At 40.1% G+C, this 26,155-nt stretch overlaps 1 protein-coding gene across 1 annotated transcript; it reads left to right on the top strand.

Annotated features, from left to right (window-relative positions):
* Positions 1-1,621: 1,621 nt before the first annotated feature.
* REEP5 (receptor accessory protein 5) lies at positions 1,622-25,758 on the top strand. Its single transcript, XM_054397453.1, has 5 exons — positions 1,622-1,776; positions 2,044-2,137; positions 18,397-18,535; positions 21,977-22,145; positions 23,518-25,758. Exons 1-5 carry the CDS (start codon positions 1,659-1,661, stop codon positions 23,565-23,567), a joined length of 570 nt encoding a protein of 189 aa, XP_054253428.1. The 5' UTR covers positions 1,622-1,658; the 3' UTR covers positions 23,568-25,758.
* Positions 25,759-26,155: the final 397 nt, after the last annotated feature.

Raw genomic sequence — 26,155 nt, 5'->3', positions numbered from 1 at the left:
GAACGCAGAATGTGCAGAGTGCCCACTTTGTTTTGGGTAATAGTTCTTAAACATTTCTATCTATCCAATGGAAGTGTTTAGAACAATCAGTATTTTGCTTTCTTACACCCAACAGTGACTTATTTACATTCTTTCACTTTCTCTGTTTTGAACTTTGCAAGGAAAAAATTAAAAAGACAGTTTCAAACCATCACAAGAGGATTTGCTGGGAAAGGTCAGCTCAGCCACATTAGTTTCCAGGACTGCATCAGAGCCAAAAAATTATTTTTACTTGTCAAGAATATTGCACGCACCATAAATTCTGGGTGTAAGGAAAAATTAATCTGATTTAGAAGTTCCTGTTCACAACAGAGACAGAGGAGTCTTTTAAAACTTTATTTGAATAAAGGGAGAGTGCACGGGACAGTTCCCTGTGGGGTCTCTCAAATTGCTCTCAAATTGGGGTTTCTCAAGATGCAGCTCCCCTTTTATCCTAAATTCCCGGATGCGAATTTCCCTCTCCCTTTCCCCCTCCCTTTCCCCATTGGCTAAGGTACTCAGGATTTACAGTCTTTACCGAAACACCTACTACATGTCCCCCTTCACATGCAACCTCCCTGCTTCATACATCGTATGTTCATTTAAATTAGGTTCTTCACTTCTCTGGGTGGAGAAGTTAATATTCAGTAGTCTGTTATGCCTGTGCTCTGCCCTAAAAGTTCAGAAGTTCAGGCTGTGTTCAGTGTCTGTCATCTTCTGACAGACCCCTACTGATTTACAGCAAGGTTCAAGGTAAGGTACCCAGCAGGGCCCTCGTTGTTGTTTACATACACATAGAGTAAACTGTCTGGCTCCTCCCTTTCTCTTCCAACTCCCTCTTAGACAATTCTTCCTTTGTAACGACACTACCTACTCTTAATCCCATCATGGGGTACAGTTACCACTAGGAGCTATTGCTATCAGCCTAGTCACACACTTTTCAGGCATCCATGCAATGATGTCATAACCTTTCTTCTACATCATGTCGGTTGCTGCCCTCCGTATCTGACTTTTGCTCATCATATCTGAAATTAGTGATAATACATACTACCTTTTATTATTTTTTGAACTTTTTGAGCAATTATAAGGAACTGAAACTGGCTATGTGTGCCCCCCCGCCTCCTCCTCAGACTCACTTACGCAGAGGATTCGCTCCCGGTTCACTTAAATAACGATCACTTTCGTTTGCAGGCATGTCTCAAGCAGCATGCTTAAAAATCATTCCGGCGCCTCTGCAGGGACGAGGCCGTAGGCGGATCGTAATGCCGGCGCGTGGGGCGAGGACCGCAGGAGGCAGCAAAGAGGCGGCAGTTCACCCCGTCCACCCCCTCCACCCTCGTGTCGCAGCACGGCTTTGTGTTCGGGACTTCCTCCAAATAAGGGAGGGAGCCTTGCCCAGGCCAGGCGGCGCCCCCCGACCTCCATTTCACGACGCGTGCACGGCTGCAGGGGGCAGCTGAACATGGCTCCATGCTGCTTGCCACTGCCTCCTGGCGGCTGAGCGACTGCTCCGCGCCGCTTCCCGCGTCCGGTGCCCGCGGCCGCGAGTGGGCGGGCGGTACCAGAGGTGGAGCCTGTTGTTCGGCTGCGGTGCGCCCAGAGTTGTGGAGGGAGTAGAAGGTGCCTGCGACGGCCTCGCCATGACCGCGGCGATGAGGCAAAGGTTTGACCGGTTCCTGCACGAGAAGAACTGCATGACCGCCGTGCTCGAGCAGATCGAGAGCAAGACGGGCGTGAACCGCACCTACATCGCCACTGGTGAGCTTACGGCTACTGCCCCTCATGCCCCCCGCCCTCGCCGCCGGGTCCCCTGAGGTCCATGGGGCTGCAGAAGTGCTTCAAACAAGGACTGGAGAGCTGCGGCGGAATGCTCCATTGCAGTCCGGAAGCAACGGCCGCGCCCTTTCCGCCCCTCCGTCGGCGGTGGCGCTGGGGCACCCAGGGGAGGGCGGGGCACGGGCCCTTCCAGTACCGCGGGGTGAGGGGCTGCTCGCATTTACGGCTCTCTAATCTCTCCCTTGGCAGCCATCGTCGGCGTGGTGGCCGTGTACTTGGTGGTTGGCTACGGCGCATCCCTGCTCTGTAACGTCATCGGCTTCGGCTACCCTGCCTACGTCTCGTGAGTGTCGGGACTCTTGCCCCTTATACTGTGATGGCTGCATTTATTACGGGGGAGTGAATACAGTTGCAAAATCACAGCCCTGCACTTCTGCACAGTATCAATGATGTCACTGCAGGATCAGGATCCCAAATGTGCTTCCCACCAACCTCTTTCCCTTAGTGTGTGTAGGTTTGAGGTGCTAAGTAATGAACTAGGTTTCTTCCATCTGGCAGGTGCTATGTATTAAGTAACAGATGGAAAATGCCAGGTAATTTCCACACTTGTAAACCAGTTCCTGTCGGGCTTTACGTCTTTAGGTTCCCAGCCTTGTCGTCTTCAGAAACTAGGAAACGGAGAAGCTGGATTGCCGCAGTTTACCTGCTGCTTGTAACAGGAGGAAGAATCATATTTGTAACAGTACTTGCAAAAACTCACCGCTGATACCTTTATTTGATGACTTTCAGAGATGTGCAGGAAGGTGGTGGTGCAGTGTCAGTATATGTTTAATACAAAGCGTAAGATAATGTAATGGGCCAGAACAGAGATGCAGAGATGCGTTTCCTCCCAAAGCCACCTAGCTAATGAGGTGGTGGGAAGGAAGATACGGTGGCTCTTCTTTGGTATAGAATATTTAAAACCACTTCATTTTTTGGAGGAAAGGTGTTCTGTTTTCAGGAATATCTGGTGTCTGTCATGAGCATTATGTTATTATTAGACCAAAATCGATTTCTTGTTAGGGAAGACCTCGGTGGAGTATGTTCCAAAAGACTTCAGAAATGTACTAAGTAAGACCTGTGTAGACTTTAATGTAATTCTTTTAAAATACAGTTAGCACGTTTCAGAAATACGTTCTCTATAATTAGTTTCTGGGCACTATAAAACAGGTTATTTCTCTTTTGTTGCATATGGGAGATCGACTTAGGTTTCCTTGAAATATCTTCTGGTTGTTAATGCTTTTCTAAAACTTAAGTGCCATGTTCTAAATGCTGTTTCCAGTGAGCACTGATTTAGGAGATTATAGGCTGGAGAAACATATTTTCTGCAAGGCAGTTTTTAATTAATAGATTAGTTAAAAGATATTTTTTGCATTAAAATCTGAATGTGAAACTCTCAGACAACAAAGCTTCCAAGCCTTTAAGTTGTGTAGTAATTATGTAATAATTTGTGTCTGACTTAGATAATTTTTAAATTGACATAATTACTTTATAAAATTCTATTTGTTTTAAAATTTGTTTGGGATTAGATTTTAAATCTGTCATTATGCAAGTGTATTGAATAAATTGATTACAAAAGCTCTTAGAACTGTACAGGCAAGACAGCAGCAAATCAAATATGACTACAAGATTTTCTCTTCCAGTTTTTTTTCTTCAAATACAGAATTTTTTTTTAATCTTTCTATGAGGTGTCTACCCTTTTTATGTTGGAAAGTGGCTTTAAATGTGTCTTAATGTTTAAAGTTACTTCCTGAATGTTAGTATTGTAGGGTGTTTTGGGGTTTGTTTTATTAGCTTTTTTGGGGTGGGGGGTTGTTTTTTTGTTTGTTTTTATTTTAGTAATGGCATTCTGCCTGGCAACAAACTTTAAAAAAAAAGAACATGATGGATGAATACAATGCCAGTTCTATTTTTTCCAATTCATGGTCAGGTAGCGCTTTCCCTTTAGCTGTGTTTTGGATGCTGAAACATTTTTAAGGAAAAAAAAAAAAGTTACAGTCTTAGGTGAAAATCTAATTCGAAATGCATGTGATGTGCTGCAAGCCAGTGTCTTTCAGAGGCAGCCTGTAGGCAGGTTTTAGCTCATAATGGACAGGTGTGTTTGATCCCTTTCACTTCCTTCCCAAGCACAGAGTTGGTAGGTAGTGTTCTCCCACATGTTGCTCTGCTTGCAGGCCTGCAGAGCCAGCAGTGTGGGTACAGAGGAGACAAGTCAGGATGTGCACTAGTGCCCATTTTTCATGGTCATGTTCCCCTTTTTTGGGAGTGAGGTATGTGAACGCAAGATGGGCAATATTGTCTTCATTAGCCTGTACAGTATTTTGGGGTCAGTCTGACAGCAACACACCAGGACATCTATGCTGTCTTCCAGGATGACTTTCATTCTGGAGCCTGACTAGGAAAAAGCAAGAATCCTCTTCATTGATTACCCTTTGTCCTCCATATGGCTTTCTGTTCGGGTGCTACCATGCCACTCCTCATACCTACTGTAGGATCTCTATCCAAATGCAGAGCTGACCTGCAAAATGATGAAGCTGAATTGCTGGAGTGATTCCTGCATTGATTTTTTGCTGCTCTGGATTTTGTACATGCAGGCTGCTGCCAGGTGCTGTCACCCATGCTTGTGAAGCATAATGACTTAAAGCAAGAAGAACGGTAGCCAGGGTGGTTGGTTTGTTCCTCTCATCTGTGTGGTCTCCTCCCCATGAAAAGACAGCTGTAGAACCGGCTATATGAATTAACAGTAGTGATATTTGCTTACTAGTATTGGGCAAAAGCATTTTTCAGCTGTTTGCATCATCTGCAAATACCTTCAAATCGCTTTTGCTGTAAAAGTTGCAGCTTTTGAAAAAAGTCAGTAGCCATAAACAGAATGCATTATGTAGAGTATTTAGTTTAATATTTACACAGGTGTTTCAACTATGGATCCAAGTCTAAAATGTCTCAGAAATAGCAGATTACTTTTCCTCAGGCAACTTTCTTACACTGTGCAGTAGATCACTGTATCATTTCTACACTAGCAGGGACTGAAGTGTTTAAAGTGAAAAACAATTAATTACTGTGTTAGGCTTCCCATTAGCAGAAAGACACTTACAAGGGAGTAAGACAAATGTCTGTTCTGCAAGAGAGATTATCTTCTGTCTTTAGAGTTGTTTAAAGTCATAAACAGGCTACCATATGAGTGACCCATTAGGCATATTCCAAATCTGGGGGTTTTGTTAGGATTTTGGTTCTGTGTTACCTTCATTATGGTGGTTATCTTTGCCCTTGTGTTATCCCAATATGGGGCTGTCAGTTTCAGTATCAGTAGAGGATTCTAATTCTGCCTGACTTGGCAGACCTGCCCAGCAGCTGTAGATCCTCCTCCATTTCTCGTCATTTAATCCTTCCCAGTTTACAGTCAGTACAACACGAACTCCACCTTTCCTTCTTGCTGTTTTTCTCAGCTAATGTTCCAGCTAGATTCTATTCAGATGTTTAAAATCCACTTACCATTTTTTTCTACCATCTCTGGAATAACTGCCACTGGAACAGGAATTCAGATTAATTTAGTGCCACAAAGATGGCATGTCAAATGGCTGAAGGGAGTCTTGCGAAGATAAGATGGCCCTGTTTTGGCTAAAACTACCAAAATATGGATAAAACAACAAAAACATGCAACTTCAAAACAGATTTTGAAGGATCTAGTGCCCAAGCACTTTGCCTAGTTAACTACAAAATTCATGTTAAAGTTGACGCCCCTCAGTGTGATAATGAGCCAAACAGACTACATACTAAACGTATATGACTATTGTTACTTTGTCCTCCACCCAAATCATGCTAAACATCATCTAGAAAACAGACACAGCATTAAAATGTATTCCAGTTCTGTTGGATGCATCCTAAAGGAGAGCAAAGGGGAGCCTGTTTGAAAACAGTAGAACCCAATTCAGTACTGAAAAATAATTTCATAACCCAATGTTTCTACTTCAGAGTTCCAAAATGAGGGATTTCTTCCCTGTCTTACAAAGTATAGGGAAAAAAAAATATGCTATTGGTGCATATTTTTCCTGTTACGTCTTAAGCAGAGCCCCACAATACAAAATGTGAGGGTGTTTTCTTCCCTGCATTAAAATTCCGACTGCTTCTTTTTTCCCTTTAAATACCTGCTTTGAATAGCATTGCACTGTTGCATCACTCACCACCTGACTGCAGGAGAGGAGCTGGTGGAGTCCTTCATCAACAGGTTAGTGCGTGCTGGGGTCCAGTTGATCCACTTCTTCCTGTTGGGTATGGCAATACGATCTGGGCAAGACTATCAGTGCAGTCCCACCTAGGTCGCTAGAAGCCATTATCCCAAAAGCAGGATTGTTTATGCAGTGTGCAAAACCGATATACATGCAAAGTAGAAGTATTCTCTTTATTCCAGTTCTGTGCAGAAAAAGGTTGGTAGAGATCTCTGAAGATCTATCAAGTCCAGTTTCCCTGCTAGAGCAGGATCACCTAGGGTAAATTATACAGTAACGCATCCAAGAAGGTTTTGCATGCCTTGAGATACAGAAACATCACAGCCTCACTGGTAGGCCTGTTCCAGGGCTTTAGCATTCTCAAAATGAGTATTTTTTTCCTTATGTTTATGTTGAACCTACTGTGTTCCAGTGTGTGTCCATTGCCCCTTATCCTGTCACTGCACACCACTGAGAAGAGTCTGGCTCCATGCTCCTGACACACTCATTGTTTAAAATACTAATCAAAATTAATGAGATCTCACCTCAGTCTCCTCTGGGCTAAAGAGATGCATCTATTTCAGTGTTTTCTTGTAAGGCAGATGCTCCAGTCCTCTCATTATCTCAGTGGTTATCTGCTGGACTCTATCCAGTAGTTCCCTGTCTCTCTTGAACTGGGGAGCCCGGAACTGGGCACAAGACTCCAGCTGTGGCCTCTCTAGGGCAGAGCAGAGAGGGAGGGGAACCTCCCTTATTAATGCATCCCAGGATGCCAATGGCCTTCTTGGCCACAAGAGAACGTTGCTGGCTCATGGTCAGTTGCTGTCCACCAGGACTCCCAGGTCCTTTTCCCTAGAGCTGCTCTCCAGCAGGTCAGCTCCCAAGCTGTAGTGGGAGTTGTTTTTCCCCAGATGCAGTACTCAACATGTGCCTTTGTTGAATTTCATTAGGTTTCTCCCCACCTAACTCTCTAGCCTGTCCAGATCTCTCTGAATGGCAGCACAGCCTTCTGGTGTGTCAACCACTCCTTCCAGTATTTTATCATCAGAAAAATTGCCGAGTACACTCTATCCCTTCATCCAGGTCATTAATGAAAATGTTGAAACAGGACTGGACCCAGTACTGACCCCTGGGGATCACTACTAACGATGGGCCTCCAACTAGTCTGTGCTCCACTGACCACAACCCTCTCAGCTCTCTGTCCTTGAACCAGTTCTTAATCCACCTCACTGTTCATCAAATCCACACTTCGTAACCTTGGCTGTGAAGAAGCTGTGGGAGACGATGTCAAAACTCTTACTGAAATCAAGGCAGACCATATCCACTGCCCTCTCCTCATCTATCTATCCAGTTATGCAAAAGGCTATCAGATCAAGCATGACTTGATCTAGGAGCAGTCATCATGGTTTTACCAAGGGGAAATCATGTTGGACCAACCTGATAGCCTTTTATGAGGACGTAACCAGGTGGATAGATGATGGTAGAGCAGTAGATGTGATTTATCTTGATTTCAGTAAAGCATTTGACACTGTCTCCCACAGCATCCTTGTGTCTAACCTGAGGCAGTTGTGGCATGGATGATTGGGTAATGAGGTGGATTGTGAACTGGTTGAAGGAAAGAAGTTGGAGAGTTGTGGTCAGTGGGATGGAGTCTAGTTGGAGGCCTGTATCTAGAGGAGTCCCTCAGGGGTCAGCACTGGGACCACTACTGTTCAATATATTCATCACAACCTGGATGAGGGAACAGAGTGCACTGTCAGCAAGTTTGCTGACAGCACAAAACTGGGTGGAGTGGCTGACATGTCAGAGGGTTGTGCTGCAATTCAGCGAGACTTAGGCTGAGTTGGGCAGGGAGAAATTTAATGAAGATGACAAAGGCAAGTGTAGAGTCTTGCACCTGGGAAAGAACAACCCCAGGTATCAGTATAGGTTGGGGACTGACCTGTTGGAGAGCAGTGAAGGGGAACAGGTCCTAGCAGGTGGAAGATTGACCATGAGCCAGCAATGTGCTCTTGTGGTCAAGAAGGCCAATGCCATTCTGGGATGTATTAGAAGGGGTATGGATAGTAGGTCAAGAGGGATTCTCCTCCCACTCTCCTCTGCCCTGGTGAGGCCGCATCTGGAATATTGTGTCCAGTGCTGGGCCCCTCAGTTCAAGAAGGATGGGCAACTGCTTGTAAGAGCCAAAAAGATGATTTAGGGGCTGGAACATCTTCCTTAAGAAGAAAGACTGAGGGAGCTGGGTCTCTTTATCCTGAAGAGGAGGAGATTAAGGGGTGACCTCATTAATGTTTGTAAATACGCAAAGGGTGAGTGCCAAGAGGATGGATTCAGGCTCTTCTCAGTGATACCCAATGACAGGACAAGGGGCAATGGGTAGAAGTTGAAGCATAGGAAGTTCCATGTAAACATGAGGAAAATTTTTTTCACTGTGAGGGTGACAGAACACTGGAACAGGCTGTCCAGGGGGGTTGTGGAGTCTCCCTCTCTGCAGATACTCAAAACCTGCCTGGATGCATTCCTGTGTGATCCGGTATAGGTGATCCTGCTCTGGCAGGAGGGGTGGACCCTCGAGGTCCCTTCCAATCCCTAACATTCTATGATTCTGTGACTTCCCCATGGTGAATCCATGCTGACTACTCCTGATAACCCCTTCTTCAATATGCTTTGAGACAGCACCAAGAATGAACTTTTTCATCACCTTTCCAAGGATTGAGGTGAGGCTGGCTGGCCTGTAGTTACCCAGGTCTTCCTCCTTGACCTTTTTGAAGGCGGGAGTGACATTGTTTTTCATTATATATATATTTGAGTATATGATTTTATATAACATAAATCTTTGTATGCATGCTACATCAGTTACATAATTCATTGTACTATTTACTAATTGGTTATAATAAGATGTCCTTGCATTTACATAGAAGTTCTCCTCCCAGGGGTGTGGTTTTCAGTGATAAAATCACCACAGGTGTACATCGCCATGGTTTGATCTCTTGTCTGAATCTATCTCTGGTTTATGTCCAGAAACCATAACAAGACATTAGCTACAAAAACTGACAGAATCTTACTGTATTCAGATAGTGCTCTTAATTACCATGTCTTATTTCTGCTTATTTGAGTCCTTGAGGTTATCCCAACCTTTTGTCTTAAAGGCCTTCCATTTTTTGTTATCTTTGCTTCAGACTAGTTTTTTATTGTTAAACTTATTCAGTCTACAGGCTTTTAACTCTACGCTTCTGATGTCGCTTGCCTGAAAGAAAATGTATTGGGAAAAAAAGAAACACAGGGAAGGATACTCGGTTTTGGTCTGTTCACACTTGAAAGTCTGCCATGGAACAGGTGTGAATTTCAATGGAGAATGGAGGCTGTAGCTGCTGGGTTGGACCTAGCATATGGGGTGTGCCTGGCTGTGCACATGAAGTGGCACAGCTGCAGCTGCACTGCTGCCTGTTGTTACATCACTGCAGTACTGGTACTCAAAGCCAGCATGAGAGGAGGGGTCAACTCACTAGTTAATGCCTGTTAGAGTTTTAGGCAGGCACAGCTGTTTCCTTTCTTTCTCCTTCTTCATATTTACCTTCAGTTTTGCTGTAGTAGGTTTATGCACAGAGGAGTTTCTTCTCTGGCAATACAGAATCTTCTGAAAAATCCAAACCTTCTGTGCTCATCATCAGCAAGAACCCATGTAAGTGTCTTAGTGTAGGCAAAATTAAGCAATAATTTTCCAAGTATTATCTGGCACTTTAATCCAGATTGTATGACTTACTGTGAAAGTTTGTCACAAAACCCTAGGTTCACCCCCCAAAACTTTGGTAATTATGTGATGAAACAATAAATAATTTTAAGTTGAAATCAAGTATTTCTTTGCAGGCTTTTGTGTTTGCAGTAGACCAGCATTGAGAAGTTTACTACAGATGACAGAAGAAACTTTTTATACTTTAATGATTTTAACTGCACAAGGCAATATTCAGACTAGTAGATGGAAGAAGTGAGTGCTGGCAGTCTGTAAATAACATTGTCAGTATTTTCACTGCTTCTCTAAACTTTCCAGAGCTTTTTAAGTGTAGCTCACCCATAGCCAGTGGTGGTGGGGAAAAAAAAAAAAATAGAGGGTGTGCAAGCAGGAAGGGAGCCTTTCATGACAAGGGTTGGAAATTTCAGAAGTGCTGTCATGTTTGGCTTAAAATAGCTTTCAGCAAGGCTGAAAATAGCTTTAGGCAATAAAATGTCTGCAGTTACTACTCGTGTCTATTAGCATAAACTGCTAGTTTACTTAAGTTCATCAGTTTTCACTATGCAAGGCCTGCTTATGGCATTTTACAAACAGGAGACAGTTGTAGAGAGGTATAAACATACAATTCAGTCTTCATTTGAATATTGTCATGATGTCTTGAGCTCATCGTCTAGTTGTCTATTCCTTCTAAAACAGAAACACTTCTTTGGTCACAGTTCTTAAGAAAATGTAACATAGTTCCTGTATTTGTTGAGAGTCAGGGCAGCAAGTTTGCTTTCTCTTAAGTTTTGAGGAGAATGCTTACTTTATTCCATTATGGAAAGCATTGAATGATATGCTGATGGTCACAAGTGACACTCCACTGCTGCTTGTAGAAGACATTTGAGAGAGCTGGTTTATCTAACCAGATTCATCGTGCTCAGTATAAATGAGCAGGAAGTGTCCAAACCTGTGTCCACTTAGTCTGTTTCCTTTCCCAGCTGTTCTCATGGGGCTTCAGACCCTAAAAATTGTATTTTATTCCACCCCCCCAGTGTGTTCTAGAGATCACTTTCTCCAAATATATTTGGGGTTTGTATGTTAGGTTTTGTGGTGTCATATTTAAATTAAGTTATCTTACCTGTTGGTTGGAGAAATGATGTGCTTTCCTTTCTAGAGGTCACAAGTTATTAGGTGAAGGAAAAAGTCTAATATTGTAACTGTAGGAAAACTTGATTAATTTATCTTGTGTATCATAAATTTAAAAAGATAAAGATCTTCGCTATATAGATGGCCCCACAATCTGAGTTAAACTCATTGAAAGATGTCAAGTTTATAATTCGTGTAGATACTACTTTTAGGGACTACACATATATTTGAGTCATAAAAGAAGGCATTTTACCAGACCTTCTGGATCAAGATGCTCTGCAGTACTTCACCTTGCTTGTGTTCCTCTTCTCTCTTACCTCTAGTGACTTTGTTGATACAGGCTTATATATGTTAAAGGAATAGATTTATCTCAATGGGGTTTGATGCAATGTATTTTTTAACTACCTTTCCTCCTGGTGAGTCATTATATTTCTAGCATTTAACATGTAGCATTGCCAGTCCAAAATGCCAAAAAGGAGACCTGGTGTCAAAAAGTGATAGTAAAAAATACGGATTATTGTTGCTTTTCTTGCTTTCCTGTTTGTTTTGTTGTGGTGCTGGACTCTTTAATTTATATTTTGAAATTATTTCTTCACATCTATGAGACTATCTGGACATAGGAGAGCTGGCAAAATCTTGCCTATCACAAAATGAAGAAATCTTGTCATTATGCATACAATGAGAAAGGTACATAATTTTCAGATAAGGATAATGAAGCTGTCTTCAGCTGCTAGGAAAACAAATGCAAACTATCATGTGAGATTCTGTGCACACTAGACACTTTTTTCTTTTTTTTTTTTTAAATTACCAAATTTTGTTGCTATACAGCTTAGCAAATAGTACTGCACTCATGAAGGACATCTTCATTTTTTTGCAAAGCAGTCTTGACCCAGAAGCTAGTCCTCAGCCTAAAACCTGAAGCTCTTTTATACTCCCTGATGAGCCATTTTAAAATTATATTTAGTAATTAAAGTTTAGGATTTTTACTTCTAGTCTAGAAACACGTTTTACAGTGATTACCTTGAAACAGCAACATTTTACTGAGACAGGTCTGAAAATACTGCACTAAGATTTCATGTTTTACTGTACATCTGTAAAAATTAAGGCTGTACTTTTAAGTCTTTTGTCAATATTGCAGTATACAACTGAAAAACAGTAGTGAAACTGTAACAGAATAACACTTGATGTACAGCCTCCACAGTGCAGTATAGGTTGACAGGAAAATCAGACTTTAATTCTGTCTGTATTATTGGAAGCATGTAGCAGGGACCCAGTTCTACATTTGGTCACAACAGTACTGTTTGATTTCTGTGCCTGCACCCTAAACAGTAACAGCTGTGGAGAGGCAACAAAGCATGTGAAAGGGCATTTTCCCCACTAACAAAATTGGCTGTCACTAGTAGAGAGTTGTTCTGTTGTGGATCCTTAGCAATAGGCTTCCTCTGGTGGGATGTAGCATGTCTGCACCACGCAGGTGAAAGGGGCTTTTCCAAAAGTGTCACTGTACATTGCTTCTCTTTGTTGTCCATACCTTCAGGAAAGACAACCTGGAGACTTACTTAATGTAAAGTGGGATTCCAAAAAGGGGCGTTTAGACTGTATCAGGCAGTGTAGCAGTACTGACTTAGCTGCTAATGTGGACAAGTACGGCCAACAGTAAAGTTGGTAAAGCTTAACCTGAGACTGCATATACAGTGGAGCTGCACTGAAGGCCACAGTCACTAGACCTACCTGTGCTAAGGGTGGAAGTGTAAGAAAACTCCTTTCCAGAGAGAGTGTGTGGACAGCTTCGCCAAGTAGTGGTGACCTGAAGCTTGCTGGAGCTCCTGCTGCATCACCCTGGCCTACGTAGCAGAACAAATAGTAACTGAGTGGTTTGACAGGGTAGGCTGAGGCTCTGACACATGTTAATTCCAGCCAGAAAAGCCTGCATGTGTGGGGGAGTGTGTTTGGGGGAAGCTGCTTTTCCCTTGAGTCAGAACTGGGGAACTGACCCATCATGTGGCCCTAGAAATCTTGTTCTGCCCACAAATGAGCAGAGAACAATGAGAATATTGCTGCTTTATTGCAGGAGTCTAGCTTTGTAATGTGTTACATAATGTGTAGAACTCACCTCACCTCACTCAACCAGTGTGGTGAGCAAAATGGTGGCTCAGTCTGTTGGCTCAGTCTCCCTTACTTTGGAAGAAACGACAATATAATGCTTTGTAGTACTTCATGTTCTTTGTTGTCCTTGCATGGACAGTAAGCTGCATTTGATATCCTTCATGAATTTATCTGCTGCCATCTTCTGGATACACAAGATTTTGAGAGAGAGAGATTTTGAGAGATGATGGACTTGTACTGCAGAGGGCGTCTAAGTGCATTTGGCAGGAAGATGTTTTCGGTATCTGCAAATGCAGAACTGCTGTTGGGAGTTAGTAAGGAGAAAGAAAGATGAAAGAAGGCTTTTAACTGATGTATGAGAATGCAGAAGACAAAATAATAAAGCAAACAGAAATAGGGCTTTGTTTTTCGCACAAGACAGATCCTTGTTGCACTAAAATGATATGAGATGTCACACAGGCAGCCTGCTATGATGATTCTGAAATGACAGGAAGGCACCAAACTTAGAAGGTCTGTGGTACAGTGGAGTGCTGATCCCACAAGGGTGTCTGGACAGATAACGAGAAGTAAATTATTTTTTAATCACTGTAACCTGCTGTGAAGAGTTGGGGCAGACCATTAAATATAAGCTTTAGAAGTATGGGTAATTTCACGGGTTTAAAGTTAAGTGTTGGGGGGAGAATGTGAGGCAGAGGAAGAATTATGCTTGGTTAAGAGGGCCACACATCTGCCTACCTGTGCATTTAGTATGGCACTGATTAGATAACCGAAGGAAGGATGCACAAAATAATCCAGTCTTACCTGACTACAGCATGAGCACTGGGCTTAACAGAAGCTCATAGATTTATTCATACAGGAGTCATCAGGAATTGTAAATTTCAGGAGTTTCCATGCTCCCTTCCCATGAGACTAGAGCAATAAAATTTGGCATTTCTTTCTGTACTTCTGGTTTACACATCTGGACTCAGCTCAAAAAAAACCCCAAACACAAAACAACGCACCCCAAGCTTGTGACTGGTATACTTAGTCTGTGTGTACTGTATAAGTGAATTGAATTCTAAGAATTGTACGTCAGAGATAATTCACAAGTATGGATCAGTCGTTTTCTTGGACAAGAGCTGATTTTTGTGTTAAAAGGACTAAGATGCTTTAAGTGAAAGAACGCAACTTGGCAACTTACTAAAATTAGAACGGTGTCTGTTACTGTCACATAAACAGGATAAAGCTATACTTGATCTAGAGTTCACTTTTACAGCTTCTAGGACACACACAGTCAAAACTGAGCCAGTACTCTGTTACTGTTGCTACATACATACATACATACATACATACTGTTGCTACTGGAGAGCATGGCAGCCTCCATTCTCCCTTGTTGGCATCACTAGCTAGAGGAATTATCAGAGAACAGATCTTTCAAAAAATTAAATTTTTCCTTGGCTCCCCAGCTGCCTGCACAAGTTACAGTGTTGACCCATGGCAGGTAATTTTCAGGTCTGGATAGGCATCTGTTTTTAAAATGACTGAGATGTCCTGTTTACCATCCAGTCCATTGGAAGCTATTCCTAGTGCCTGCTCTTACCTCCAGTAACTACTCCAAGTATTTGCTTCAAGCTTTGTTTAATGTCCTCTGCAGTTAGTCTGTAAGGACTATATAAAGTCCTTTGTGATGTGCAGTTGCTACACATAACTAACGTGAAATTTAGTCAAATGAAAAAAACTTCAAGAAATCCAAGTATCTCTGTTCTTTTAAAATTTGAAAATCTAGGCTTTGGATACTCCTTCCCTTGTTAGGAAATCTTAATGTTACATACTAATGAGCCTGACTTATTTGCTCTTGCAGACGTATAATTAAGCACTACAAGAACGCTATCCTAAAGTTGGTTGTAAAGTTGCCAGTGTCCCTTGATCTGTATCTTCACTTACTGATGGAGATTTCATTACCATATCAAAGTAATTGATTCATGACTGAACATGACGAATAAAACGTTCTTGGCTTGAACTAACATGTATGATATGTCTCCTAAAGTTAATTGTGTAGAGCATTACAGCAGCATAATATCTAACAACTTACAGAATCATTTAAAAGAATACAAAATTGGGTAGGATTCTTATGTTCAAAAGAGGATAGTTATAAATGGATAAACCCCCTATCTGTTCAGAAACTGTGCATAGCTTAACTACACTTGTACTCCTTGGATAAGGAGTTATTTTTTGTGACTTACTACTGAAGTAGTGTGTAAGTAGCAAATGATGGAGATAACTTTTGCCCTTTTATTTAAGAGGGCAAACTGGATTTCAGCTGACACTCTCAGCTGATGGATTCATTTCTTATTCTGGAGCAGAATATTTGTAATATACTTGCCTTTCCTTGACTTCAGTTAAAACTTTAATTCACTGATAGCCCTGTTATATTCTGCTTTTTGTTCCCTTCGCTCCCACTGAATGGGACTGGATTCATTGCTAACTGATGCAGTTTGTGCTCTTCCTTCAGAGCTGACATGACTCTTACCTTAGTAATTGTGGTTGATGTCTGCAGCTGAGCCTGTCCCTAGATCAGACCATTATAGAAAGCTGAGGAATGTGCTGTTTTCTACAGTGTGCAAGAAAACTTGAGGATTTAATGCTATGTATTATCAGCTGGTTAGATCAGATAGGGGGTTTGATTACTTGAAGTATTGCTGCTTCTATACATGTATTGTTCATGTATTCCCTCCAAGATACACCTTAAGGAGCTACAGCAGCAGATGGTGAATGTTCAAAGGGAACACTACCCATGGCACTGCATTTGAGAACTCTCGAAGGCCATCCATTTTTACAGGAAAGCATGCCTCATTATCGTGGTATGCCATCTGCCCTTTGCCACAAAATTGGACATTCTGAGGTTTTTTTTGTAAGAAATTATTGCCATGATTACTAAGATATCTCAGTAATGTTAAAAAAAAAACATAAAAACAACCCAAAAACCCCCAACCAATGCTTCCTTAATGTAGGGATGGTTTCAGACAATTGGAAAACAGCAAGACTGCTAGTGGTTCCACTGCAGTGTTCTCTCTTATATACCAAGCTACCATGCTTATTGTGGTAATAAGCCTTCCCCCATATCTTTAATGGAGAGAGGTTGTTGACAGAACCAGAAGAATTCACATGGTAAACCTCTAACTTTACAATTATTTCCTTTCTCTCCTTTGTTCATCCACTCCCGTAACTTCCCTACTAGTCACTTGCACTTTTTCACCAGAAGTAGAGTTTTACACTGTGAAAGTAGATCAGTCGCTCTCTCCCTTACCTCCCATGTTATTTGGGTTTGTGTGTTTTTCTTTTCTGTAGCGCACCCTCACCCTGCAGTATTAGAATACACGAGAGGTGCAGGCTTAGAAAAAAATACAGTTGAAGTGGAAGGGCAGGAGCAGCTGACATTGCCACTACATTTGAGCAGACTGCTTGGACTATTGTTTCCTTACACTGTGTTGTTAGAAACAGCAGTAAGCTGACCTGTTGCTGTCCACCTGTGGAAAAACCCATTCTTCTGGTTGTACCTCAGTAACAGTGCCTTATTTTATTTGATGGTATATGACAAAGGCTCTTGCTCTTCTTGCTGCAGGACTCTGCTGACAATCCACAAACAGAAATAATGCATAAATTAAGTATCAGATCCTTGTATTGTATATCAAAGTAATTTAGTCCAGTGGCTACACCCATTCTCTCTTTATCTGGTGAGTTTGCCTGTGCTTTTCCTAAAGCATATAGGACATGTCACATGATTGATTATATTTCCCCCCCGGCCTTAAATTACAGAACTAAGAAGTGACAGAGTCCAAAGGGTTTTCTCAGTTCACAAACCAGGATGCGCTCACAGCCAGGCAACTACCTGGTTTCTACTTTGTAAACCTCCCAAAGTCTCAGTCTTCTTTATGGACTAACAGAAAAAATTACACCTCTGATATATCCCACACATGCTGTTTCAGAAATAATATGGCTGATTGTGATGATTTGGCCTGGCTTTGGGCCAAATGCCCACCAAACCCACTCTATCACTCCCCTTCTTAGATGGACAGGGAAGAGAGGAAAATATAACAAAGGCTGGTAATAAGGTAGAAGCAATTGAATAATGCTAAGCACAAGCAAAGAGCAAAGGCTGCACGCAGAAGCAAAGGCAAAGAGAGATGGTCTTTGGTCCCAGGAAGCTGGGGTCTAAAATGCTTAACGGTTGCTCTGAAGGACAGACGCTATGGGTGAATGTCCCCACACTTCCTTATTTGATTTAGTTCTTACATATGAGCTGATGTCATATGGCATGGAATACATTCCCTTTGGCCAGTTTGGGTCAGCTGGCCCAGGTGTGTCCCCTTCCAGGATCTTGCATACCCCTCAGCATACTCCTGGAATGGGGAAACGTTGGAAAAGCACAGCCTGGGTGCTTGTTCAGCAGTAGCCAAAACACAACAGGCAGCTACAGCATTGCAAAACACACTAGAAAGATGCTCTGAGGAGAATTAACTCCAGCTCAGCCAAACCTGATACACTGATACTGAAGGAATATGTTACAAAATAATTAAAATTAAATTCATTACACTAAGTTTACAGATTTTAATCCCATGACATGAATGGAGAGGCCAAATGCTTTTTAATAAAGTTTCACAGTATCACACTCACAATTGCTAGCATTTCCTTCTAAATTTTCTTGCAGTGCTGATCTGGAACTTTTCAAGTCAGAGTCTCCACCTCACTACTATTATTGAAGGAAGCACACGTGTACCTTTCTTTCAGTTTCCTATTTTTAGAACTGCATAAATTTGAAATGTTATTATCCTAGCAGTTGGAGAACAAAAACCCAGTTAGTCAAAAACTCTGGAAGCCCAAGATTTTACTGGAGGTTGCTCCATCCTATTCAGAATACCATAGTCTAAATCAGAGTTTTCAAGACCTGTAGGAATGGATGTATAGAGCAAAACCATTGGCATTGCAGGTACATAGTCCTCACTGTACAGAGTACTGAATATCTTCTGCTTCTGTAGCCCAAGTGCTTGTTAGTAGTTAGAACAAGTATTATGGTTTACATTTTCAAAGAGAAATCTATCACAAGTACATTATGAATAAAGGTATTTGAGATGCACAATGAATTCCTGAACATTTTTTGTTTAGTGTTTTTGTAATTGGAGAACTAGGATTAGGTTGAATACCTTTTTGAAGTCTGACATATAGGGAAAAGCTTTGCTGTTGGAGATTTTGGATGCATTGTCTATATGATACATACTACTTACTCTCTTTTGTAGGGCATATAGAGTAGTTAAATTATGAGGATTTACATGCAACAACAAATCTGAATCATAAAAACTTTACAGTTACAGATAAGACTGGTAATACTGATGGTCAGTTGTTTTGTTTTTCTTGCAGAATCAAGGCCATTGAAAGTCCCAACAAAGATGATGACACACAGTGGCTGACTTACTGGGTTGTGTATGGTGTTTTCAGCATAGCAGAATTCTTTTCCGATATCTTTCTGTCATGGTTTCCTTTCTACTACATGATAAAGGTATGTTAGTTCATGTGACCTCTCTTCTAAACTGATACCTTTGATATAACTGATTTAACGCCTTCAAGAATGGACAGGTGACAACAGATTCCCTTGGAATAATTTCTGGGTCATGCAGTGTAGCTGTACTGTGGAAAGACAGTTCTTTGTGTTGGTGTTCAGGTAAATTTGGGTAAAATGATCCCAAACCCTACAGTTTTGATAGTCTACTTTTGGTAGAAGCTTGGATTTGGCCATGAGCATGCTCACGGTGTTTCTCAGCTGCAGTGGTGGTGAACCTATCTGTATTCCTTTTGTACTGCCAGGTTGAGGACTGCTGCTAGCACCAGATCCAAGTGGGTTAGACCCAGCTCAGGAGTCTGCCTAATGAAGTCACCACATTGCATGAATTCCATTCCCTCTTCTGTCTGGTCTAGAGTGTCACAAAGAAAATTTGTTTTGTTCCAGTTAACAATTTTATCACTGAGTTTTATGGACATTTTTTACAAATCATTTTAATAGTCAGTTTCATGAGAGACAAAGGAAACATAAACTGTTAGCAGTGTGACATTCTGAAGCTTTTAAAAGACTGAGATTTGCAGGTTTGGTATTTGTCCTCTAGAAAATGATATAAACATCTGTTTCAATACATTTCAAAAGTATTTGAAATAAAATACAGAATTGTAAAAGACTTTTTTTTCTTGACTAGGGTGGGACAAAGCTTTACAGTCAGAATGATTAATTTGTTCTTAGGCAAGGAAAGGGAAACTTCCAATTTCTTCTGGCTTCAGAGGAAGTCTGACTTACAGCTGAGGGATTTCTAAAACAAAGGAGAGCTAAGTAACATCTTTTATATTGGGAAAAGTAGAATAACTGTCAGTAATTTGCTATATATTGCTTAAGAGGAAATAAAATCATTATACTTCTCAGTGTTTAATGAAAGATAACAACATAAAATTTATTCTTTATGTTCTAAGTTCCAAAAAATAGAAGCTCTTGAAAATTGATATTCCATCACTTTTTGCCTTGATTTTCTCTGGTTTGTGCTTAATGATACTGCATCAGTTGCTGCTTATTGGTGCAAAACTTTATTTCATGTTGAATTATTTCTTTTACTTAATTGAAATGTACCTGGTAGGCATTCTTACTGGTGGACACTTAGTCTGAAAAACCATTCTGTATCTTTTGGGCAAACAGTCAACAAATTGTTGTTATCCCTAGGCATCAGTGATTCTTTTCAAAGAGACAGCCTGACAAGATAATTCTTCAGCTCCAAATATACTGATTTTCTGTAGGGCAAGAGGAATTGGAAATGGCCTTAAATGAAAAAAAATGCATAGCAATGTCCTCCAAGAACAGTATGTGTTTTCTTCAACTGATGTGCATCCAGGGGATCGGATTCACTGTAGGGTGCACCACAGTGGTGATAAAGCCAAAATTTTACAGGTAGGAAGAACAGAACGTACAGAACCTTTAATGCCAACATCCTTTATCTGAGGAAGAATAGAAGGGAGATAATCCAACATATCTAAAAGGCTTGCCTGCAGAAGGTGATGAAATTTTCATACTTAAAATTATAATTTTTTTTTTTTTGTATTATTATTGTGGTGATTTAGCCCTGGCTGGGGGCAAATTCCCACCAAAGCTGCTCTATCACTCTCCTTCTTAGATGGACAGGGGAGAGGGAAAAATGTAACAAAAGGCCAGTAATAAGGTAGAAGCAATTGAACAATACTAAGTACAAGCAAAGAGAGATGTTATTCTCTACTTCCCATCAGCAGACCATCGTTGGCCCCAGGAAGCAGGACTCTTAACACGTGTAACAGTTGCTCTAAAGGACAGACGCCATGGAGAAATGTCCGTTATTATTATTACTACTATTTTGCCTTTCTTTTTTTCCCTCAAATCAGAACCTTTCTTAGTTGAAAATAAACTCTCTTGACTTAAATCACCTTGTACTGATTAAATTATCATTTAGGAGTTTCTTACACAACACCAAAATCAATCTTTGGATATGGTTCTATCTGTACAGTTTTACACTGGGATATCAAAAGTATGAAGGGAATGAGAGAAGGCAGAAAGGTCTGGCTAGGCACAGTGAAATTCTGAAAGGATACTGTGATCAAACTAGTTTTTAGAAAATGCTTTTGTGCTATGCAGTGTACTGGAAACCTCATAAATAAGTAAGATTTTGCTTATGTTTTATAAATGACTTTCAGAAGCCCTAGTACATGTATTGAAACATCTCTTCAGTTTCTGCAGACACTGCTGTGAAAACTGGTAGAGTTCAGAAATTTAACCTATTTAAATAAGTGCTAGTGTATTTAAATGCAAACTTTTAAGTGGCTTATTGTATAAATGAGTTTGATTTTTGGTGCCTAACTTAGCTAATTGTGTGGTGGGATTTTTTTTTCAGGAGGAAGAGATGAGTGGAAGTACTCAAACATAATTATGTCTAACATCAAACCAAAGCACATTTTGCCTGAGGTGGTTTGGTTTTGTGTTTAAAGAAAAGGTGGTCTGTGAAAAGCTACTCCACCCTTGTTTTCTGAAGAGTCTTTTGTCACAGAGTAAAATTATATTACTTGTATCTGGAAACAACTGTAGAATTGCTGATAAAATTTGCTTAATTTTGTTGCTGGTTTACCCTATTAAATCTTTTTATATATACTTTCAGAGCACAAGCAAATTCACTTCCTGTCCCATAAATGTTTGAATCTTGTTTTTCATAGCTGTCTTTGTATTGTGTTTAACAGTGGAACCAAACCCAAATAAAGGTGCTTCAGCACTAAAGAGAGGTATTAGTGATACATTTAATAGTTGCCTTTCCAATCCCACTAGTAAGGTGCAGAAACACTACTCCACAAACCATGGTGGTGGTGTTTGTTTTTAGTCCACTGTGCTATGAAAGTTATATCTAAACATGCAATCCAAAAGCATTAACCCTTGTCTGTGTGCTGTGCATAGCCCAAGTATATAATTTCTCCCTGTTTCTTTAGCTCTGAGCTGCACACAATCCCATTCTTTTCCCCCAAGGCATTTTTATGGCAGGGAGGACAGGAATGTGTTTTAGCTGAATTTAAGGGATTTAGGGATGCAGACCTTCAGTCAGGCCTGTGCCATTTATATGAAATTATTAGAAGTAGCCAGAGAGACAGATGTTTGTCTAAGCAGGTTTTATACTTAAACAACCCCAAAAACCCAAAACATATAATTTTAATACATCTGTTACCAGGTTAGCTTTACTACTACATCCCTCTTCCTTTATCCTAATGGCATCTGTGAAATTATTCCAATTTAAAGATTCACTGTATGTAACTATACTATCTGTATACTTACCATACTGTGATGATACAAAATGCTTTAAGTATGCTCAAGTCTGTGTCAGGGTTAGGAATTAACACAATATCTAGTCTCCTACTTATTTCTTCTACTTAATGCAGATGTTGTTCTTCCTTATAGTGTGCCTTCCTGTTGTGGTGCATGGCTCCAAGTCCTTCTAATGGGGCAGAGTTTCTCTATCACCGAATTATCCGACCTTTCTTTCTGAAGCACGAAGCTCAGCTTGACAGCGTTGTTAAAGACCTGAAAGACAAGGCTGCAGAGACTGCAGATACCATCACTAAAGAAGGTGAGGAAAAGACCAATCACTAACTGCTAACCAAGCAGAGGGAGTTTCTGTGGGCAATTGTAATATAACAGTTAATATTCATCATGGGGGCAAGGAAATCTAAGAATACTATGTAAATTATAATGGAGAAGTTAAATTTGGGTGAAGGTGCCGGGAGAAGATGATTGTAGTGGATCTTACTTTCTAGGAGTGTAATTATGCTACAATGCAAGCTGTATGAGTAGAAGAAATGGCTACTTGCTTTGTATGTCATCTCACCATACATATCACTATCAACATTCTTTGTAGAGGCAGGTCCAAACATCCTCACAAGTTACTATTTCACTATATTCTTATATCTCCTAAAATACTGTCACAAATACCTGACAGAAGAGCTCTCAGTTGTGTGGTACGGCAAATCCTTTAACTCTCCAATCAATAGCAACATGTGATAGGAAGTCTTCCCATCTCTAAGTTTTTCTAATTTTCCTTCTGGAGATCAAAGGGTTCTGAGACCACTTTTAAAGAAATTATTTAGAGGTTTTTTTATTAGAATAAAAGTTACAGCAGGCTGTAGATTGCCTAATTTTTGCTTTAATTTCCTTGCATTCTGTAGTGGACCCTTGTAATCTAAAATACTTGATGATAAGTTTTATGAATAGAAGGAAATTAAGTAGCTAAAATAAAGGTTTGTTTCAATTTCTTTTGAAAGGGTATTTATTTGTAAGATATTTCAAAGCATCTCAAGTATCCTTTCCCCTAAACAATATATGCAGTCTCATTTCCTCTTAGCAACCTAAGCAGTTTTCCTTTTGGAATTTAAGTATCTGCCTTTCTCAATTATGCTTGGAAATGTTGCTGCATGACCCTTCCTGAATCGTTATTGTTAGACAGGTATCTTAATTTTCTTTCATGTCGCACATGGCGTTTCTCTGTCCTCATTCTGTCACTTATTCTTTTTTCCTGTTTTTACATAAAAAGATTTCCACATACATATTTTTAAGAAATCATGCGCACACATATGCACATAGACACCCACGTGGACACATTATCCTTATTCCAGCCCTATTTCATCAGCTTGATAGTATATTTCAGTATATTTCTTACTTTAAAACTGTATGTCCTAAACACATTATTTTATTGCTATAATAGTTGCAAATCAGTCTGTGCTGTTTATTATGCTACTTCTTTCTTATGGTTTATTTTTTAAAATCTTTGTATGGTCAGTTTTATTGCTCTACCCATGTGTATGTATATACAAAAAGCTGTGCCATTCTTTTGTGATTTTTTTTTTGTGGCCTAAAAATATTTACTCTTCTGTGCAGCTCAAGCAGTGAATAAGCCACTTAGTCTGTAATCATCTGAGATTAAATTTTTATTTATTTTCCTGAAGCCAAGAAAGCAACAGTGAATTTACTGGGTGAAGAAAAGAAGAGCACTTAAACTATCAACTGGATAAAGTCTCCTTGCCACCTCCTATATGAAGCTTGATGTTACTGGGAACTGCGGTATAATTTTAATAATATTGCCTTGGAAACATTTTGATATATTAAAGGAATGTGTTGCAAGTGTGCTTACTGCTTTCCTGTGTCTGTATAGAAAGTAAGCATTTTTATTTAAAAACAGCGCAGTGGGCAGCATCCAAAGTTTAACGAAAATATTTCATTCATCTTCATGCAGAAGTCATCTTTTAGTAATCTCTTTCTCCAGTTACATAAATAAAAAGTATATATCCGACAGCCTCTGCAATTCAGTTCTCTGTGTGTGTAATTACTGGTAACACTTTGACAGTTGCGCATCTGGTAACATTATATAATATTGTATACAGAAAATACCTATCTGAAGAGGTTTTCTTGAATGTACAGGGAATTATTGTGAGAGATAGCATAACAGATGTACTACCTACCAATGAAGTTGTAAATAATGAAATTACATAGTCTAGACACCTGAAGATAGAGATTATATCACTGTTGCATGTTTCGCTGTAACACAGTATTTAGTAGAGTGTGTATTAAATGGATAGGTACTAAATGTAGGAAAGAGTAACTTCATTCATGTGATCAATCTTATATTACCAGAAGTAATTTGCCAGAAATTGATGCATTAAATTAGCACAATATTAGCATAAGATGACAAAAGTACAACTCCTTGCCTTTTCTTGCTAAATAAAGCTATCATCTAAAATTGTTAGAGTGCCTTTTAAGACTACACTCCAAAGCACAAGCTTATGCTAAGGATCTTGCAAATACTTTTTTCCTAAAGGCCTGTTAAAATACTACCTGCCTTGGGTGTCATTCCCCAGAACCACAATATTAGTGGGATAGTCTATAAACCACATGAACTTTTTCTGCTCATAAAAATCTGCAATTCCTTTTGACTGTACTAAGAATAATTTTGCATGAGCAGTGAAATTTCCTGAATAGAGATGCTATTGTCATTCTTTGATATATTCCTCACCAATACAAAGTAAGTTGTTAAGAGAATAAACACTTTTTTCAAGAAGTGGAAAACAATATTTTTTTTTTTAAGACCTGAATCTGTATTTGCTCCTTCACACTACAGGATTGTCAACACATTCAGCATCAGTTACTGAAATCTGACTGATCTCTGTTTCTTTAAAGCTTGCAGTAATACTGTGGCAGTTCTTAACTTAACTCACAAAACATTCAAATGGTAAGTTTAAGATTTTGAATATGATAAAAAGTGATTTCTAGTCCACAGTCCTAAATTCAGAAGATATTTTTACCTTAAAACAGATTTCTGGCTTTTTTGCTCTTTGGCATTTTGTTTGTTTTGTTAGAAGTCGGTATATAAATATTCACTGTAAATTTTCATGTAAGAACTGCAAAAGAATGAAACTCTGCAACTCATCAGGTCAGTTTTAAGTTTGAGAGACAGGTATTGTAAGCAGACGTGTAAGTGTCTGAGAGAAAAGAAAGCATTTTAAGCTGGAAAACACAGGCCTTACAGCTGTTAATTTGGACAAGGAAGCAGAAGACCCACTGCACCATTTTCTATAGGAAATCATAGGTTGTGTTTTAAATACCAGTAACTCTCTATATAGCAGCCATGTGGCCAGTGTAGTGTGGTTTCACCTCTTGAAATAATACTTTATTTGATTTAGGTACATAGTACTACATAATTTTCTTCTCTAAAAGATGCTGAGAAGACTTACCAAGCCTCACAAGGTCTGTAGTAGAGACAGGACTTATTTTTCATTTCTCATACTACTCAACAGTTCTTCCACTGTAATAATGGGGATAAAGCCTTTATAGTTAAGCATTTAAACATTTTGTTGCATCTCTTTTAGGACTTGAAGTTAAGCTTTTAAACAACATCTTATGTTAACCAGCAGCTAAATTCAGTGCTCCTTTATCAGATTTCTACTTGCAGTAGATAGATTGACCATCTGTTGTTACCAGAACTTCATCTTGTTTACCTTTCTGTGCCAGTAAAAATGACTGAATTTCTGCAGCAAGTTACCCTTTCCTGCAGGTACCTTCACTGAGCTGGACCCACAGATCTGTGCTCTTTGCAGAGTCGTCTTCACAAATGTTGGTACACACATTTACTCCATATTTGTTCTGAGGTTGTAATGTGCTAAATAAAAATAGACACAAATAAAGATACTATTACAGGACTGGTATGATGCCTCAGTATTTCTTAAGAAACCTACTTAGTTTAAGGTGGCAGAAGGTCTATACAGGTCATTCACCTTTTTTGCCCAAACTTCATTACTCTAGAACTAGTAGAGACCTCACTAAAAGCGTGAAGAATGTACTTCTGAGACAAGATCTCAGGTTGCAGCTGAGTTGTTTTAGAGCCTGGTGAATGATGTAAGAAGATGAAGATGTGACCAAACAAACCCCCCACCCCAAAACTCTGGACCTTGACAGAAAAAATACACACATGCTGGCTTCAAGGGCACTACAGTACCAGCTATTCAGTTCCTACCTGCAACATCTTGTACTCTCTCCCAGCTCCCATACTACCATTGATTGTCAGTTTCCTTCCCTCTCCCTTACACCAAC

Source organism: Indicator indicator, chromosome Z (genome assembly GCF_027791375.1).
Source record: "Indicator indicator isolate 239-I01 chromosome Z, UM_Iind_1.1, whole genome shotgun sequence".
NCBI classification, from domain to species: Eukaryota; Metazoa; Chordata; class Aves; order Piciformes; family Indicatoridae; genus Indicator; species Indicator indicator.
Note: the sequence above shows the minus strand (reverse complement) of the source record. Positions and strands in the feature narration are given on the sequence as shown.